This window comes from Tamandua tetradactyla, chromosome X, assembly GCF_023851605.1.
Source record: "Tamandua tetradactyla isolate mTamTet1 chromosome X, mTamTet1.pri, whole genome shotgun sequence".
NCBI classification, from domain to species: Eukaryota; Metazoa; Chordata; class Mammalia; order Pilosa; family Myrmecophagidae; genus Tamandua; species Tamandua tetradactyla.
Window position 1 is genome coordinate 126297655 of NC_135353.1, and position 20441 is coordinate 126318095.

A 20441-nucleotide genomic window follows, 5' to 3' on the forward strand; every position below is an offset into this window, starting at 1 on the left:
TACATATTTTTACTAGATATACTTCAGTGAAACCAAAATACATAAAAACTTAATTAGAAATACGGTGGTGAGAAAAAACAGCCTGTAATCAGTTCTAAAGGCATCACTTTGTTCTATTTACTTAAGAATCAACACAAAACCTTTTTTTTACTGTACTGTACTAATAAATTTGTTTTTAATTTAAAGATACAAATTCATTTCCCTCAAACAGTGTATATGGACCATTTAAAATAAATGTTTAAAAACTTTTATCATTTTTAAAAGTATGGAGAACTCAAGTAAAATCTTAACCAAAGATTAAATTAAAAAATAAAACTAAAAACAAAGGTTTCATATGAAGACAATGTTGTTTATTAAGTATTATTAACCATATGAGACATATTAGTATCATGACAATAAACAATAATCTCTAAACTTAAATTAGTTTAAAATTATATTAAACTGAAGAACAAAGAAATGCCAATATTGCAGGGTGTTGAAAATAGATGGTCATTCATATTTTAAAACCTCAACTTCTATGTGAGACTAAAGCAAGAAATGTTTATTTCATACGAAATTTATATTTTGACTAGTGAATTTCCTAATTTAACTAATACAAACAGTTTAAGTGAACAGCATAAGTACATGGAACCTTGAATAGGGCATGAAATTTTGTAGGTTTGCCCAGGTTAGTGTGATACCCTGATAAATCGCAGAATGATTTGTACAGTAAATAAAGAAGTATTTGCAGTTGGGGGAGTGGAGAGAAAGGGAGAAAATTCAACTTCCCCATCTGGAGAATTCCTGATATTCTCGCAAGCAGTGGGGACAACCAAATCAATAGGCTGAGCCCTCAATCTTAGGGTTTGTTCCTATGAAACTTATCAGTGCAAAGGATAGGCTAAGCCTACTTAAAATTAGCCCTAAGAGTTGCCCCTAGAGAACCTCTTTTGTTGCTCAGATGTGGCCTCTCTTTCTCAGCCAACACGGCAAGCAAACTCACTGCCCTCCCTCCTCTACATGGAACATGACTGCTAAGGGTGTAAACCTCCCTGGCAACATGGGACAGAAATCCTAGAATGAGCTGGGACTCAGCATCAAGGGAGTGAGAAGACCTTCTCAACCAAAAGGGGGAAGAGAGAAATGAGACAAAATAAAGCGTCAGTGGCTGAGAGATTTCAAACAAAGTCAAGAGGTTATCCTGGAGGTTATTCTTATGCATTCTATAGATATCCCCTTTTTAGTTTAAGGTGTATCAAAGTGGTTAGAGGAAGCACCTGAAACTGTAGAGCTATGTCCTAGCAGCCATGTTTCTTGAAAATGATTGTATAATGATACAGCTTTCGCAATGTGACTGTGTGATTGTGAAAACCTTGTGTCTGATGCTCCTTTTATCTACAGTATGGACACGTGAGTAAAAAATATGGATAAAAAATAAACAAATAATAGGGGGAACAAACGTCAAAATAAATTGAGTAGATTAAAATACTAGTGATCAATGAAACGGAGTGGTAAGGGGTATGGAAAAAATAGGGGGAACAAAGGTTAAAATATATTGGGCAGATGGAAACACTAGTGGTCAATGAGAGGGAGGGGTAAGGGGTATGGTATGCATGAGTTTTTTCTTTTTATTTCTTTTTCTGGAGTGATGTAAGTGTTCTAAGAAATGATCATGGTGATGAATATATAACTATGTGATGATATTGTGAGCCAAGTATGGAATGTTCACGTTTGTATGTTGTTTTGTCAATAAAAATATTTTTTTTAAATTATAGTAAAACATCACATTATGAAAACATTCATATTACAACATAGTTAAAAACTGATATGTTATTTGCCTACATAAAAAACAAAACAAACCAAAAAAAAAAAAACAAAAAAAAGAAACAGAAGCTAAAAAAATAATTCAAATACCAAATACTGACAAGAAAAATGTCTCAATAACAAAGCAACAAGATAAAATGCTGGGGATCTCCTTCACTCTCTTCTTAATGATAGTGATACATTCCCTCCAAATGGCTAGAGTCCCTCATCTTCAACATGAGAATAAAACTGCGTGCCTACAGAAACTACAGTATTAGAAGCTCTGTAATTTTTAGGTAAAATGTTTCTGTTAGTTAATATTATCGATAAAACTATGAAAAGCAAGCTCAGTAACCATGAATGACTAAGCACATCAATTTGTTTACATCACAGAGTGCTAAGCATAGCACTGGTACAAAGAAAATATTCAATTCTCTTTGTCCTGGTTTAAGTACTAGGGAATAATTTTGAGAATTTAAAAAGACTAACTGCACAAGTGAATTATACTGAGATGGATCATGCTTGGCAGAGGGTAGAAATATGTTGGGTTCAGATTAATTCTATCAACTCCAGGAAATAAAGGAAAGGAGAATATATGAGCCACATATCTGTCATTCCTGGCATTTAACAAACATAAAGAGAAGCACTTACAATATGTAAAATGTCTACTATTACATACCTAACTGTTGTAAGACAGTTGCTTTTACTTGTGCAGAAAGGTTTTCTGTTTGTAAAAGTTGTTCATAAGCTTCCTTTGCAGAATGATACTTCCTCTAAACAGAAGGAAAAGGCAATTTAGAGTAAAGCAACATATAATCCTTAACTATAAACACACTTGATTCCAACATTGCATTGATGATTCTAATTTGAATTAATTTTTCAAAAAAATGAAGACAACTAAAATAATTTAGAAAATGACAATTAAAAACTAAAAATAATTTCAAAGAACTCGCATATATATTTAGATTTACATAATATTGATGCTTGAGCACATTTTTAAAAAAGAACTGAAAGAAAAAGTGCTAATTCCACTCATGAAAGTTTCTTTAACCTCAGACAGCTTTGGGTAATAGCCCAAGGTTCAGAGTACCTAACACCAGTAAAACAGTCAATAACAAAGTATCACTAAAATACAACCTTTGAATTATTTGCCAAATTCCAATAGTTTAAGAGAAAACCACCTCAACCTATTTAATACCATAAACAATCTCAACTTTAATAATATTAATGAAGTTAAAGTATTCTACCTCCAAATGTATAATCCATCTGCCTAGAAAACTTCCTAAATTCCCAAGCAACTTAATAAACAATAGAACATATGTCAAAAACATTTTACAAAATCTAAGTAAATACAAAAGCAGTTAAAAACCTAAATTTAAAAGATAGCTTCTGGTATATAAAACAGTCTACAAAAATATTTATAATAAATATGATTTTTAAAACATCAAGCCTCCCATAGTTATGGTCTAATACTGTAAGATTTAAGATTCTATAAGTCAATCTCTAAATAAAATCATATACTCAAAATTCTCTCCCTAAAATGACTGAAATTCATTACTGTTACAAAGTTCAAGAAAACTACTCCAAAACAAAAGGAAAAAACCAACAAAAGAAAACATCATAAATATTACCTTTAAAACATACTTGAACAATGAACTGAAGTGGCTTCTATTCATATCACTACTAGTACCTAGTACCTAGCTGCCTGTGTAAACAAATCTTTCAAATAAGAGAGGGCAGAAATACGAAACTAAATGCATGAACAGCAGGCAAAACACATAAACTATGACTCTCAACATCAATAAAATGAGAGGCATTAAATTTCTGGTGTTTTCTGCCACACAAATATTATTTTTGCCTTCAAATTTTGAACAATCTTTTTATTGTCTCAGAATTTTAAGGCATAATTATAGTCTTTCCCTACATCGAGGTTAAAAATTCATAATATTTTCTTCTAATACTTTTACATTTCATTTTTTACATTTCAAACCTAATTCACTTGGAGTTTATTTCTCGTGTATGGTGTCAGTTATGGACTTCTTTTATCTTTTCTCACATCACCATTTGTTGTCCCAGAACTCTTCATTTTAAAAATCCATCCCTGCTCTAGTAATTTAAGATATTACCTCCATCATACACTCAATTTCTCTATGTACTTGGCTCTATTTCTGGGGTTTTCATATTCTTCTGCCTATTTGTCAGGATACATTCAAAAACAACACTTTTTTAATTATATAGGGTTTATTGCATATTTTAATATCTGGCATAGTTAAATACTCACACACAATTTTCCTCTTAGTGCTTTCTTGGCTATTCTTGCATGTTTTTCCATATCATCTTAGTATCAACTTGTCTAACTGCTCACAAAAGCGTGTTGATATTTTTTATTGGTGTTGTGTTAGAACTGACATCTTTATACAGTTGAATCATCCTAGTCAAGAACAGAAGCTTTCATTTTGTTCAAATCTTGTTCTATATCTTTAAGAAATGTTTTAAAAGTTTTATTCATATAGGTTTGCACATTTCTTTTAAATTTCTTCCTAAGTATTTATTTCACTGATACTGTAAGTGAGATTTTTCGCTAACATTCCATTGTCTAACTGATTACTGCTATTGAAAGCTATTAATTTCTGTAAAGTAATCTGGGCCTCCAACTGATTGCTTTTGTCTAACTGGATTGGCTAAATACCTGTATAGTACAATAATGAAAAGTGGTATAGACAGTGGACATCTTTGCCTTGCTCCTGATCTTAGTGAAAGTGCCTTTCGTGTTTTCCTACCAGGTAAGATACTGGCTTTAGGATTAAATTTATCAGGATAAAAAAATAACCCTCAATATCCTTTTTTGGGGGGCATGAGCAGGCACTGGGAATTGAACCCAGGTCTCCGGCCTGGCAGGCGAGAATCCTGCCACTGAGCTACCGTTGCCTGCCCAATATCCTATTTTTAAAAGTATTTTTATTGGGTGCTGAATTTGTCAAAGGTTTTTTCATAATCTACTGTGATAATGATTAAATTTTTTCTTTATTTCTTTTATTATGATAATGGATTTTCTAATATTCAATCAACCTTGCCTTCCTAGAATGAATCCCACTTGGTCATGATATATTATTTTCTTAATGAGGTAATGGACTCTATTTTCTAGTATTTTATTTCATATTTTTATATTAATTTTGATGACTGATATTGGTCTGTATATTGGGGTTCTTTTTTTTTTGTACTGTTTTTATTAGGTTCAGTTATCAATGTTATATTTGATTCAAAAAGGAATGAGATGTGTCTCACCCTTCATCTTTCTTTTCTTGAAAGAGTGCCCACATGTTCTCTTACATGTGTATCCAATAAATTTCCTTTCTACCTGCTTTATCTGGGCTGTACCCTTGAATTCTTTCTCTTGGCACAGCCAAGAATCTGGAAGCCAAAAGCCTCTCTCTCTCTCCCTCTCTCTCTCTCTCTCTCTCTCTTCCCCACCCACTTGGCATAATCTAGGGGCTCTGATCCAGCACTCCCAGGACACAAACCTGATTCACCCCAAGCCACTGGGCTCTTTCCTTAAAGGTGGCAGACATCCCATCTTCATGTGGTGAAGATCCAAGGAGGTTCATGGTGGCGGGTGATACCGCCCTTTGGGATCTGACTCTCTCTCCCCAGCTCTCCAAAACTTCCCCACACTGTCTCTTTCCCTCCCCTCTGAGGACCCTTCTGCTGAGTCTTTCCACTTTTCACCTCCTCCACAGAGCTCCCCTCGTCTCCAGAAACTGTCCTCTCTCCTCTGTCTGGCTTTCTATGCCTTTTGAAACATTCCATCTTTCATAACACTGAATTCTAGGCTACTGATTCTTGTACCAAACAAGGTTTATCTTTAACATTCTAGGAAGTCACCTCTGGTTTAGGAGCATGGAAACTGAATACTTTCCAATGGCAGTACCTTCCCCTAAAAGCCAGGAGTAAGGAGAAGTAAGGATTTGACCATAAGCAGAAGTCCTGGCTATGATTAGAGTAAGTTGAGCTGTGAAAGCCAGTAAACCTACCTGCTCTGCCACGCCCCCCCCAACCTCCCATCCCCCCTCGCAACCTGGCTCTGATGATTTTTCATTTTTCTCTATAGGTCTTTCCCTTTCTTTGTCTGCTACATCTCAAGTCCCAGTGCGTTATTAGTCCCCTTGAAGGTGTCACCCAGTGCAGGAAGGAATCAATAGCTGGGGAAAAAAATAGGCTGTTGGGTATGCATTCACTTTCTTAAAAAAAGATCTATGCTAAGAGACAGAAGAAGCCTCATTCCTAGCCCTGTCCTACAATATGTCCATACCTAAACCCCTCTGATTGCCTGAAAAACATACTAAGCCATGTTCTTAAAAGGAGCCTGATTTCCTTGCCGTGTTCTTTTCCTCTAGCTCAATCATGACAACACCCAGGGCTGGCACCTGGGAAACCTCCTTCCTAGAATTTCTTTATCTGAAGCAGATTCATTCTAGTCTCTTAGACAGTAATCTAAGCAGTAAGTTAAAAGCACAGACGCCATTGAAGATGAGTAGGTCAGTTCAGCAGCTTCCGGGTGGTACTAGGCCATCTGTCTCTTGAGTCTTTGAAGACCCAGGGAATGCCCAATGCCTGATCTGATGGGCCCAAAGGATGAGCACTTGAAACAGCAGGCTAGCAACCAAGGCCGCTGATTATTGGTACAGAAATCTGCCTTTTTTCCTCTCTTTCTTTAAAATATGTAGCGCTCCAAGTATTCCAGCTGACTACAAAATTGGGCTACAATACTGACTGAAGGATGGTCAACGCTGGCCCACAAACAGGACCGTCAGCTATAATCCTACCTTACAATTTATACCTCTTTTGTGAGGAAGGGAAAGTGGCAAGAAATTCCTTACATACAGCTTTTATGGCCTTATATCAGAACAAACCCATGAAGGGCTATTGCAAATTGTTATGCTTAGGAAGACTATCAAGAACTTTTTCATAACCCTTCTTCATAGAGAAAAGTAATTATTTTAAATAATCCTCTCTTAAATACCCCCCCCCCCCCACCCTGCCTCCCCAAATCCTGGTGTAGTCTCTATTAAAATACACTGCGGCCGAATATAAAGCTTCTCTTCCAAGTTATGCTCTCTTTTTAGAGGACAAAAGTATTCCTGGGAGTGTTGCCCTAGACTTCTCTCAGGTAGGTCCAGAGCCCCCACCTAAGAAATATAAGTCTAAACATCTCCAGGGAGGAATGTCACGGGGACCACCAGCAACTTTACTCCCCATGTTCCCAAGTGACAAGGCTGGTGGAGAAGAAAATGCCCAGCTCTGGCATATGTTGGGATGCCATGCAGTCACACCAGAATAAAGGCTCCTCTTTATTCCTTTTCCAGAGAAAATGGGAGATGCCAAACAGTCAACATAAGCTAAAAGACGGGGAAGCATAGTCCTTCAATGGGATGCTCAATTACAATATCATCCTCTGGTATGTAAAAGACAGGGAAAATAGTCAGAAATTCCCCACGCCCAAATATTTATAGCTCTCTATCAAGATAAAGACCTGAGAGGGACTTGTAGTTTGTATTATGCCCATGTCTCAATTTATATTAAAAGAAAAACATCTGTTTCTTAACATGCTTGAAAAAATGTGCCACCAAGCCAGTTAATTGTTATAAGCTAAGGAAAATCACTCAGGAGAAAGAGAAAAACCCAGCTCTGTTCCAGAGAAGACTAGTGTAAGCCTTAAAAAGTCACTAATGTAAGCTCAGATTCCTGGGAAGGTCAGATTTTGCTGGGTACCCATTTCATCAGATAGTTGCCCCTGACACTTGGAGAAAGCTGCAAAAGCTCTCCATGGGCCATAAACTCCCATTAATGATTTATTAGAAACTGCCTTTTCTGTCTTTAAAAATCAAAATAAGGCCAAGGAGGAGGAGAAAGCAAAGAGAGGTTAAGCAAAAGACCAGAAAATAGGCTTAACTTAATGCAGTTGCTATTAACAGTGTCTTGTCCTCTCAAGGTCACCCAAATTATGGCTTTAAGCCTCAAAAGCCTTGCTTCAACTGTGAGTCAAAGGGCCACTGGCAAAGAGGGTGCCAGAAACCTTAAAACAACCCTCAATCTTGGGAACCACTGGGGTTTGCCCCAAGGTGCCACCAACATGGGCTTCGGGCCCAGGTACTGCAATGTCTCTCGAAGGCACAGGACAGTCCCTCAAGACTTGTTCTCAGCAACCGAAGAAGATCAAGGGTGCCCAAAGCTGCGTATGGCTCTGCTGACTTCACATCTGACCAACATGGAGGAGCTCCAAGGTGACACTTGACATAACAGGTAAGAGTATTAATTTCTTAATTAAAACTGTCCTAAACTGCCACTCTGGGCCTACCTCCATTCAACTTGCCTAGTTATAGGAGTTAACAGTAAAGCCAAAACTAAAACCTTCACTATCATTCTCCTTGGTAAGCTTGAAGACATTCTAATATCCCATCAATTTCTCATTATCCGTGAATTCTCACCCCCCTTCTAGGGAGGGATCTTTTTCATTCCCTGTGGGTCATCTTAAGACTAGTAAACCCAAATAATGTGTACCCACTCGTTTGCCCCAAGGCCCCTACTAAATCAAGGTCTCTTGGCACCCCCCACCCCCCGCCAAAAAAAATCCTTAAGCAAATAAACCAGTCTGTCTAACACGAAGGTATCCTGGGGTGAATCTGCTGAGTAGCCCCTAATTTCAAATTTTCAGTCCTATAGCTTAAAAATTCATTCTTATATCCCCCTAACTCACAATGCCTGATTGATTTTTGAATAGCAAGAACCTAACAATAAAATTCCTGCCCAGCTCACTTACTGTTGCTCCAAAGGTTTTTGAAATAGTTCCCATATCTTTAAAAATGCCTTAGCAGCAGGAACCTTACTAGCCTCCAAGTGCCTCAAAGTACAGTCTTGTTATATGTTAATTTTGTAAACTAACATATTCCTAATATAAAAGTAAATCCTGGGTGTATGGGTGGTTCAGTGGTAGAATGCTCGCCTTCCATGTGGGAGACCCGGGTTCGATTCCCGAACCATATACCCCACCACCACCACCACCAAAATAAAAAGTAAATCTTGTTTGTAGTCACTGCTAACTACAGAAGTTATAGAGTTTATAAAAATGAATTCTGTCATAGGCAATGCTGCTCTCTATTAAACTGCTCTTAATTAAAAGTTATAGCTTTTCTTAACCATCTGAGTAGTCTAAAAGATAAAACATTTTATATCACATCAAAACAATATCATTGTTGTCTATGTTGACCTTCTCATCCTTTATTTACAAGTCTTCTCACTCTTAAAAGAAAACTGTTACAAAAAATTTCTCTCATCTCTTACAGTGAGGCGCTAAAATAGTTCAACATATTACATGAAAAAGTGTTTAAAAAGTATTACAATAATTTAAAAAGATTTTCTATCCTTCTGTTAACTAAATTTGTATGGGTGAAATGTTATTCATATATTTAAAAACTGTTTAAAATTCCTAAAAACATATATTCTCACTATCCATGTTATATTCTCATACTAATCTGTGAAATAACCAACTTTACTTGTCAATCACATTGCTCTAAAGTTTTCTAAAACTACATGTGGTCAGTTTTCTAAAACTACATGTGGTCAGCTATAAATCAAAACTTCATCTTCAACAAAAAGGACTTTAAAAGAGCAACAAGGCAAATATATAAATTATGTTCTGTCTGTTAATTAATATAACCCTAGTAAATGTGTAAAGGTAAAACAGGACAAAAATTTTAATTTGTCATATATTTTTATTTCTAAAAGTAGCTTCATTAACCAAAAAATAAAGAAAGCAAAGTATGGGATGGATAGTCAGCCAAACTAGAGAAAAGCCCAAGTCCTGCCCCCTAGGGATTTAGCTCAGAAAGCAAAACTAATTGTCCTCACCTGAGCTCTAGAACTAGGAGAGAGCAAAAGGCTATTCCTTCCTAGTCCTGCGGGCTCATGCAGGCAGTGTAGAAAGATTGAGGCCTTCTCCCATTTAAACACCATAAGAAATAATCTTTTAAATGCCGTGCTCTTGCCGAAAGAAATAGCTGTAATTCATTGCCCTGGCCATCAGCGAAATAATACTAACATCTGAAGAAATAACCAGGCCAACACAACAACTAAGGCCACAGCCCAATCATTCAAGCCCCTTCTAAATCTCATTCCTGCACACCTTAACTTGTCACATGCACCTTCTTATTCCCCAGTTAAGCAGGAACTAGCCGCCCAGCTAAGATTCACTCGAGGACCTGAAGGATGATCATTTCTTTCCCTCTTTCACAGTCTCTCTTGGCTAATGTGTCTCCTAGGTCCGCTCAATTCTATCCTCCTTTTGCTATTAATCATCCCTTGCATTTTTAAATTCCTCACCATATTTATTTCTTCCAGATTATAAGCCTTTTACATCAAACTAATGCTAATGCGAGGATTTTCAGCCCTTCCAACTGCCCCTCCAGACTTCGCACCTCTCAACTTAAGATAGCCAGAAAGTCTGTGCCTTGTCAGGCAGGACTTACACCCTCTGACAAGCAGGAAGCAGCTACAGAAAACACCTTTGTCCATCAGCAAACTTTAAAATTAAGGGCCAACAATTCTGCAAGTGAAATCATTGCCCTCCCCACTACGTGGGACATGACATCCAGGAGTGAAGGTCTCCCTGGCGACATGAGACATGGCTCCCAGGGATGAATCCAGCCCTGGCACTGAGGGATCAATAATTTTGTCCTGACCAAAAGGGGGAAAAGAAGTGTAACTAATAAAGTAGCAGTGGCAGAGAGAGTTCAAATAGAGTCGAACTCTACTCTGGAGGTTGATCTTAAGCAAGCTTCAGTTAGACATTGCTACCTATCATAACCTGCCAACGGCCAACCAGGACCATTCCAGCCAATCCTAATGAACACCTAGAGCAATATACAAGATTCCACAAGGGTTCCATGTACTGGAACAACTTTCCACAAACCTATAACCTCCAGATGGGTCCCTGGACCAGATAAGTCCTGAAAACTAGCCCAGCCTCTCCAGAACATCAGATAGTTCCATCTTCCTACCGTGTATTATTGACAGACCCTTTCAACATGACAAAGTTAGAATGGCCATAGCCTAAACACCCCTAAAGAGAGGGCTGAAAAGATCAAAGGTGATGGTGGAGTTATACAGAAGATAGGAGTTAACAAATGAAAATGAATGCCGAATCATTAAATTGGTATCTCTTCTAGTATGCAATATCTTAGAGCAACAAGAAGTAAAAACCTAAAATTGTGAAATTGTAACCCATGTCAAACTCTGAAATATATTCTACAGTTGTGGTGCTGTGCTTTGAAATTTATTGCTTTTTTGAATATGTTATTTTTCACAAAAAAGATGGGAAAAAAGTCGATTGTGATGATAAAAAAATTTTAAGCCTTTGAAGGAAAATTAATGAGAGGATCATACGGTAGCCCATGACAAACTCTGGGATCTGTCCTGTAACTACTTGTTGAAGAGTGCTTTGAAAACTATTGCTTTTTTATTTCTTTGCTTTGTATATATGTTATACTATGCAAAATAAAAGTTAAAAAAATAAAGACAAAAATAAGTAAATAACGGGAGGATGCAGATAAGAGGTAAAAAATAATTGGGTAGATTGCAATACTAGTGGTCAATAAGAGGGTGGGGTAATGGATATGAGATGTATGGGGTTTTCCTTTTTTCTTTTTATTTCTTTTTCTGGAGTGATGCAAATGTTCTAAAAATGATCCTGGGGATGAATACATAACTATGTGATGATACTGTAAGCCATTTGCTGTATATTTTGGATAGACTGTATGGCAGGTGAAGATATCTCAAAAATTTTTTTAATTAAAAAAAAAAGATTAAGGGTCAAACTCTGAGGGGAATTGAGGTAGGCTAGAACAGGCAGAGAGAAGAAAACGTGAAGGAGCCCTTAAACAAGGACAGTAAATCAAGGTCAGGAGGAACCATGTCTGGCACAAACACCCTGGGGGCACTACCCACTTAAGGTAAAGTACCATTCCAAGAGGAGGGAGAGTTCTGAACAAAGAAAGGGGTGGGGAAATAAGAAAAACTAATCTATAAAAGCAAATGGCCCCACACTACCTACTGTCTCTCGGCCTCCATCTTTCATTTCTGGTGAAAATGCTTCCACGTTCTTTTACACGTGTACCTAATAAATTCCCTACCTACTTGCTTAAAAAAAAAAGAATTAGATCATTGTAAATAATGTTGTAACATTCTGAATGCAATTAACATCACTGAATTTTAACCACTGAAATCAGTTAACAAGGGAAATTCGAATTGCACGTTACTACAATAAAAAGTTATTTAAACAAAGAAATTTTGCTTCATTTCCAATGCTCTGAGATAATACATAGAGCACTGGAAATGTGGTTTATAAAGGTTTGAGAGATCTCTTTAAAACCATCTGGGCATAGTGTTTTCTATATAGTATTACTTGGTAATGTTTTCTAAAGTTTTTATGGAATTTGACTTTTCAATCTTTCTAACTCTAATGAGGTCAATATTGGTAATCTCTATTTTCTTGGTCCATTTTAATTAGATGGACATCTATTAAACTCATCGGTATAGAGATCTGCAAGTAATCTCTCTTGATATTTTGAATTTCTTCTGTTTCCATAGTTTATGTTATTGTGTATATATGTGCTTTCCCCCACTTCCTCTTGATCAAGTTAGCTAGTGTTTTTTTTTTTAGAATATCTAGGTTTTGATTTACTATCTTCTTCTTCGTTTCTATAGTATTAATTTCTTTTTAGAAACTTCCTTATTTTCTTCCTTCCAATATTGATAGTTTCCCTTGAATTGATTTTTGTTTTGTGGAGTTAATCCTACATAGTCATGATGTACTTATTGTACCTTTAAATAACAGCTGAATTTTATTTTTCTTTATTTAGAATTTATTTTTATGATACACATAAATCAAACAAGTCTACAGTGATTGGGACTACATTAGTGCTTGACAGAAGACAATGTAAAAGATGAACTTAATTTTTGTTAATAAGGTTATTTAAAAAATAGCATTATATGTGACTACCCCTCAAAGGGGAAATGGTTAAATTAGGTATAGTACAACTATGCAAATGAATATAATACACCTCTACATATATTGATATGGAATGATTTTCAAGATATGCTAAATTAAAAAAAAAATAAAGCAAGGTCAAAAGGGCTATCATTTGAATAAAATAAAGAAAAGCAAGAAATATATGTACACATATGCATATGAATTTGCTTATATATGTACTGGGTTTCTCTGAAAGGATACTAAAAACACTAGTAACACTCAATGTTGGGGAAGGGAACAGGTAACTGGGAAAAGGAGGGAGGAGAAAGCTTAAGATTTTTAAATTTTGGCATATCTATCTAAAAATAAGTAATGTTTTAATAACAAAATAAATAGAGAGACAGTCTATACCTTTAAAATTCAAGGCTAATAAAAACTGTGAAATCATGAGGTCTGTCTGACTTTACATTTTAAAAAATGTTAAGTGTTTAACTACCATGGATAAAAATAGAAAGCTTACTCGCCTATTCAAGTTTTTTTTACTCGTTCTTAGATAAAACGTGACCATTTATTTTCTGCCAAAAGAAATTCTTCTATATTTATTCCATTTTATGGGTCTTTACAAAGAATCCACTTTTGGTTTTATTAAGGCATTTTTGTTTTGTTTAACTTAACCACTTCATTAATGTCAACACGTTCAAAGAAAACCTCAGGATCATTCCAGCACCTATCTCACATCATTTAGCAACCACTTCCAAAAAGAACTTGGTGCAATGGAGAGAAATACTGATATATGAAGAGGACAACTTAATCAAAATCAAGGCAATTCTCATATTACTGGTGAAAAAACTCTAGTTTTTTCATTAAATTAAAGAAAAGGCCGGTAAACACTATTATTTCCATTTGAGAAAATGATTCTGGAGGTTCCAGCTAATAAAATGGGAAGGGTAAATTAAATAGCCAAGAATAATTGATAATTTTTTTGGACATCATATATCATTATACAGAAAACCAAAATTTTCTTTATTTAGAAATGTTCTAACAATATGACTCTAATTTATTTTTTTGATATTTTTACTGACAAGACAAAATACAAACATGAACATTCTTAACATACAAACATTCCATACTTGGTGTAGAATCAATGGCTCACAATATCAACATATAATTGTATCTTCATCACCATGATCATTTCTTAGAACATTTGCATCACTCCAGAAAAAGAAACAAAAAGAAAAAACTCATACATACCATACCCCTTACCCCTCCCTCTCATTGACTAGTATTTCTATCTGCCCAATATATATATATTTTTTTTATTAAAAAAAAAATTAACTAACACAACATATTTTACTAACACAATATATTTTAACCTTTGTTCCCCATATTTTTTTTCTATACCCCTTACCACTCCCTTTCACTGATCACTAATATTTCAATCTACTCAATTTATTTTAACATTTGTTCCCCCTATTATTTATTTTTATCCGTATTTTTTACTCATCTGTCCATACCATAGATAAAAGGAGCATCAGACACAAGGTTTTCACAATCACACAGTCACTTTGCAAAACCTATATCATTATACAATCATCTTAAAGAAACATGGATACCGGAATATAGCTCTACAGTTACAGGCACTTCCCTCTAGCCTCTCTAATACACCTTAAACTAAAAAGGGTATGTGTGTGTGTGTGTGTGTGTGTGTGTGTGTATATATATATATATATATATATATATAAATAGTACATAAGAATAACCTTCAGGATAACCTCTCAACTCTGCTTGAAATCTCTCAGCCACGGACACTTTATTCTGTCTCATTTCTCTCTTTCCCCTTTTGGTTGAGAAGGTTTTCTCAATACCTTCATGCTGAGCCCCAGCTCATTCTAGGATTTCTGTCCCATGTTGCCAGGGAGGTTTACACCCCTGGGAGTCATGTCCCACGTAGAGAGGGGGAGGGCAGTGAGTTTGCTTGCCGTGTTGGCTGAGAGAGGCCACTTCTGAGTAACAAAAGAGGTTCTCTGGGAGTGACTCTTTGGCCTAATTTTAAGTAAGTTTAGCCTATCCTTTGCAGGGTTAAGTTTCATAGGAACAAACCCCAAGATTGAGGGCTCGGCCTATTGATTTGGTTGTCCCCACTGTTTGTGAGAGTATTAGAAATTCTCCAAATGGGGAAGTTGAATATTTTCTCCTTTCTCCCCATTCGCCCAAGGGTACTTTGCAAATACATCTTTATTCACTACTCAAATCACTCTAGGATTTATCGGGGCATCACACTGACCTGGACAAACCAACAAAATCTCAGTCCCTATTCAAGATTCCTTGTAGTCATGGTATTCAACTAAACTGACCATAAAAGTTAAATTAGGAAATGCACTACCCAAAATACAAATTTTGCACCAAATAAACATCTCTCTCAAAGGCTTCTTTTCATCTTTCAAACATTGTAACTTTAATCCCACAAAGCCACTGGACTTACTAACACGTGTTTATTAGAATGATTCCTGCAACAGACACACAAAGCTTCAGGCCCAATAGATTGTACTGGCACCTCTCCATTCAGGACTCAGCCTAAACAACTCCAACTCAGAGAGGTCTTCCTTAAAGATTCTAGCTACAAAGGTATTTCATCACTTTTCAAGTTTTATTCAATTATGGAAAATTTCAAACATATAAAAAAATACAGAACTCCCAAATATTTATCATCCTATTTCAACAATTACTAAGTCATGCTCTTATTTCAGCAACCCCTCCCACACTTCCCCATTATTATAATTATTATTTTTGTATGTTGTATGGCGGGGTCACATTTCATTATGTTTCTATATGAGGATCCTGTTATTGCAGCACCATTTGTTGAATTTTTATTTGTTTTGCTTGTTTGTCTGGTTTTTGGTAAGTGCATGGACCAGGAATCAAACCTGGGTCTCCTGCATTGACAAGTGAGAATTCTACCATGAACTACCCCCTCTGCCATTATTTTGAAGCAAACCCTATATGCCATATCATTTAACCCATACATGTTTTAAGTAAATATTTCAAAACCTAGGAACTTTAAAAGAACATACTCCTACTATCACTATCATACTTAAAAAACATGTCAATAATTACCTGATACTAAACTTACAGTCAACACTGAAATATCCCAATTTTCTCGTAAATGTATTTTTATAATTGGTCTGACTTAGGATCCAAAGCGGGTCCAAAAACTGAATTTGGTTGTAAAATCTTGTACGTATCTTTTGATCTATAGGATTTCCCCTCCTTCCTCTTTTTTCCTCTATGAAAATTTACTTAACTGGGTTGTCTGTTGCATAAACTAACTCCAATACAGATTTTGCTTATTGTATACCAGTGGGGTTGTATAGCATATTGCTGTGTCCTCTCTACTTTAATTGGTACTTAGAAAAAGAGGTCTGATCTGTCTTTCAAATATTATAACTTTTTTCGCAAGAATACTTCTATAGGTGGTACTGGGTCTTTCCATTAGGAGCTCTTATATGATGTAAGCAGTTACTGATGGGCATTACTTCGAGCCATTATTTCTTTAGGAGTTATAAAATCATTGATTTCTTTCCTCGTTTATTAGAGAATATTTCTTCCCACAGATAAACTGCTCTTGAACTATTCGGTTACCTGGCCAAGTAGCCACTAGCCATATGTGACTAATCTAAATGTTTTAAACCAATATTCACAAAAAAAGGTCTGTTAGCATAAATCTGCTAATATAAATAGTAACTTGCTATAGATAGGCAGGCAGGCCTTTTTGCTTTTAACTTTTCACATGAAAGTGAAAATTCTCATTATAAACACAGAGTAGAGATTTTCAATCCTGTCATATATATACTTACACTGACATCTTGTTATCATCTACTTATGTATTCTACTTGCCATGAGTTTTGTTTAACCTGAATGGGTATTAAAATTTATCAAATGAAAGAATAAATGGGGCAGGGCTCTATCCTCACATTATTTTCACAGGATTAAATAATAGGAGAAACTGGCAATCTCTCATTAGATAAAATGGAAGCCAGCAGACAATGGAATGCAAACATTGGAGAGGTGAAATAAAACAGAATTATCAAGCAGAATTCCATATGCAGTAAAAACAGTCATTAAAAATAAAGGTGAGGAAAAAAATAAAGGTGAGAAGGTGGTGTGATAGTGGCTCAATGGCAGAATTTTCACCTGCCATGCCAGAGACCTGGGTTCAATTCCCAGCGCCTGCCCATGAAAAAAAAAAAAAAAGGTAAGAATACTTCCACTTCAGCTAGTGATGACCAGTGTTCTCACCAAGAACTTGAAAAGTTGGATCAAATTCAGAAATCATCATTCTTAAAGAAGCAAAAAGCTCCTAAGGTACTGAGAACAGAAGGAGCTAAAACTAAGGAGGGAAGAACTTCTGTAGCTGCTCTCACCCTGGGGCCTCTGCTGATTTTGGCAAGAGACTGGGATTAGCATTGACAGATAACACTGTGATCCATGACATACATGTAATTCTCAAATACATTTTCTCAAGGTGAATAAAATTCCTGAAATAGTTGAGTGAACCTGAGTGTGTATCAAATCTGATTCAGTATAAGGTATGCATCCGTATAGGGATAGAAGGTGGGGTGAGATAGAAGAGATGTCCAGGAATCTAATGCTAACTTTTTTAGAGCTCTGCGGCTCTGATTTGTAAAGCTTCCTCAATGACTCTGCTACATAGCTGGGTTTGGGAATAACCAGCATAAATTATTCCATAAACTGACTACATTCCATGTTAAAATCAATAAGAGGTTATAGGATCCTACATCTCTTGGCTAAGAGCTTACATGGCATCTTAATTATTGGGCCAAAAACTCAAAATAGACCTCTAAAATTGTGTACATTATTTTTTTTTTCCTGAAAAGCTATTATTAAATTTATGTTGTGTCTCACAATCAAAATGTAATCTGGAACATTCACTTACTGGGAAGCCCTAATCAGCTATTTTTCAGTCTCATCGATTTTCCAGCACCACTGCCTAAAGTGAATTTTTATGTGCTATACCTTTTATCACACAACCAAGAAAAATCTGTTATACACAAGAGCAAAATATTCTAAAATTAAACAAAAAGTTTTAAAAGTATAGCAGTCTTAGGAAATGCAAAAGAAACTAACAAAAAACAGTGCATAATAACAACTCTAAACATTTTGAGAAGGAAAACTAGCCACTTCATATCAACGATAAGAGAAATGTTAAATATTGACATATATCTTGCAGATGGCTGAAGTTTAAAGGCAATAATATTAAATGATACTTCTTTGTTTACAGCAAGCACTGTGTGTTTGGAGAATTAAATTAAAGCACAAACAGTATCAACTCTCCTGTAATAACTCTTTCACTAAGCAAGATTTAAGAAGTACAAATATAAAATGTATGTTAAGAGGTAATGGCCAGAAACACATTAAATTATCCGGACTGTTTAATTTCACGTAAAGCATAATACACATAATAATTTTTGTTTCTGTTTAAGTAGAATAAGGTAAAACACTTACCTGGGCTTCATATAGGTGGGCAATGTGAAATTGAACTGCAAAGAATGACAAAAAATAATAATCACAATACAGAAGAATTTGGGGTAAATTAAGAATAATATAAAATGTAAACATAAGCACAGTCTATACTACATAGATTTTAAGAGGAACATGGCTTTTATTCATGTTTAATAAAATACACAAATAAACATACTAAAGAACATGAACATATACATCTACTTTAACACACAGTATTTAAAAATTGAGCTACAAGTAAAAAATACAGTAAAGTCAGTATTTATTAAAGACATACTAAGACAATAATATTGTAAATTTCTTATACCATATTTTATATAAAGATTTATAAAGAAGTCATAGATACTACACTAGTCATAACACTTAAAAGAAATGAGTTGTTGCATTTTTTCTTAAGTTCTTGACCTTTACTGTTTAAAACTTTATCACCAGAGTATGAATGATTCAACAAAAGCAACAGTGAATCAGAAATCAAAACTGGATTCTACACAGTTTGTTATCCTATTGACATTAAATTGGTATCAAAGCAAATGAGACTGTGACCAGATTTAGGATGTTAAACTTAAGCCCTGTGATAAATAACTACAAAGAAAATATCTAAGAATATGCAACGTCATAGACAGAGAGCAGAGTGCAGATTGCACAAGACAGGAGAAGTTAATGCATAATGGGTACAGGGTTTCTGTTTGGGGAGATGGGAAAAGTTTAGTAATGGAAGGTGGTGAGGGTACTATAACATTGTGAAATGATTAATCTCACTGAATAATATGCTTGGGAGTGGTTGAGATGGAAAAGTTTATGTTGTATATATATATTCCACAACTTTAAAAAAAAAAGGAGCAACTAAAGAGACAATGACAATTAAATGTAACATGTGATCCTAGATGGGATCTAATAAGGCAGGAGAAAAGGCTCAAAAGCACATTATTGGGACATATGAAAAAATTGGAATATATTTGAATATACACTGCAAGTTTTATATCAATGTTAAATTTCTTAAATTTGATAACTGCACTTAAGATGGTTACATAAGTGAAATTCCTTGTTCTTAGGAAATGTACACAGCAGTATTAAGTCTTCAAGGAGCATGACATATACAACCTATACTCAAATGTTCAGAAAATGGATAGGCAGATAGACAGATGGAATGATATGGCAAATGTGGCAAAATGTTAATAATGGTGGATCTGGGGGTATGGGGTATAGGGGTATGTTGGAGGTCTCTATATGGAGTCTGTATTATTTTTGTAACTGTTCTGTAAGTTTTAAAGTATTTCAAAATAAAAAGTAAAAAAAAAATCAGATTTTAGCTATTTAAATAATATGATTTTCATTCCGTAACGATAAATATCTTTTTTTATGTTCTGTTTACTAGGTTTTTATAGTTAGATTTCAAGGAGTTTGAGAAGCTTTCAAACTTGTATACAAAATGTTTCTGTGGAATTTTAAACAGAAGGTCTATAAGCTATCATCAAATTCTCATTGGGGTGTGTACCACAAACTCACTGATTCCTATGATTTTAAGATTCACCTGGAAGGCTTGTTAAAAATACAGATTCATGACACCAGCTCTTGAGAGATTATGATTCAGTGAACCTACGTCAGGGAAGGCCTGGAGAGCTGCCTTTTTATTCAGTTCTGCAAGGGATTCTGATGCTGGTTCCCTAGACTCATACTGGGAATAGCTGAACTAAACCAAAAATTTCTTGCCACAAAAGCAAAACAAACAAACAAAAACACATAATGAACTTTAATATCAACCAATTTTTTGGTATAAGTACTCCAATTCTCTTTCTAAGCCCAACTCTGCAGGTGAAATCATTGCCTACCCCCTCTACGTGGGACATGACATCCAGGAGTAACAGTCTCCCTGGTGGTATGGGAGATGATTTTCAGGGATAAGTCTGGCCCTGGCACCGTGGTATCAATGATGCTATTCTGACCAAAAGGGGAAAAAGAACTGTAACGAATAAGGTATCAATGGCTGAGAGAGTTCAAATAGAGTGAAGAGGCTACTCTGGAGGTCACTTCTACACATGCTTCAGCTAGACATTGCTACTACCATAACTTGCCAAACCCCAACCAAAATCATTCCTGC

General features: G+C 35.5%; 1 protein-coding gene across 4 annotated transcripts in view; it reads right to left on the reverse strand.

Moving 5' to 3' along the window:
- The window catches only part of KDM6A (lysine demethylase 6A), a 295823-nt gene that overhangs the window by 90071 nt on the left and 185311 nt on the right, over positions 1–20441 (reverse strand). For all 4 annotated transcript variants that reach the window (XM_077145579.1, XM_077145578.1, XM_077145577.1 and 1 more), the window contains exons 8-9: positions 18329–18363; positions 2462–2555 (exon numbers count right to left, since the gene is read on the reverse strand). In XM_077145579.1, coding sequence (XP_077001694.1) covers positions 2462–2555; positions 18329–18363 — 129 coding nt within the window. The remainder of the gene's footprint in view (positions 1–2461; positions 2556–18328; positions 18364–20441) is intronic.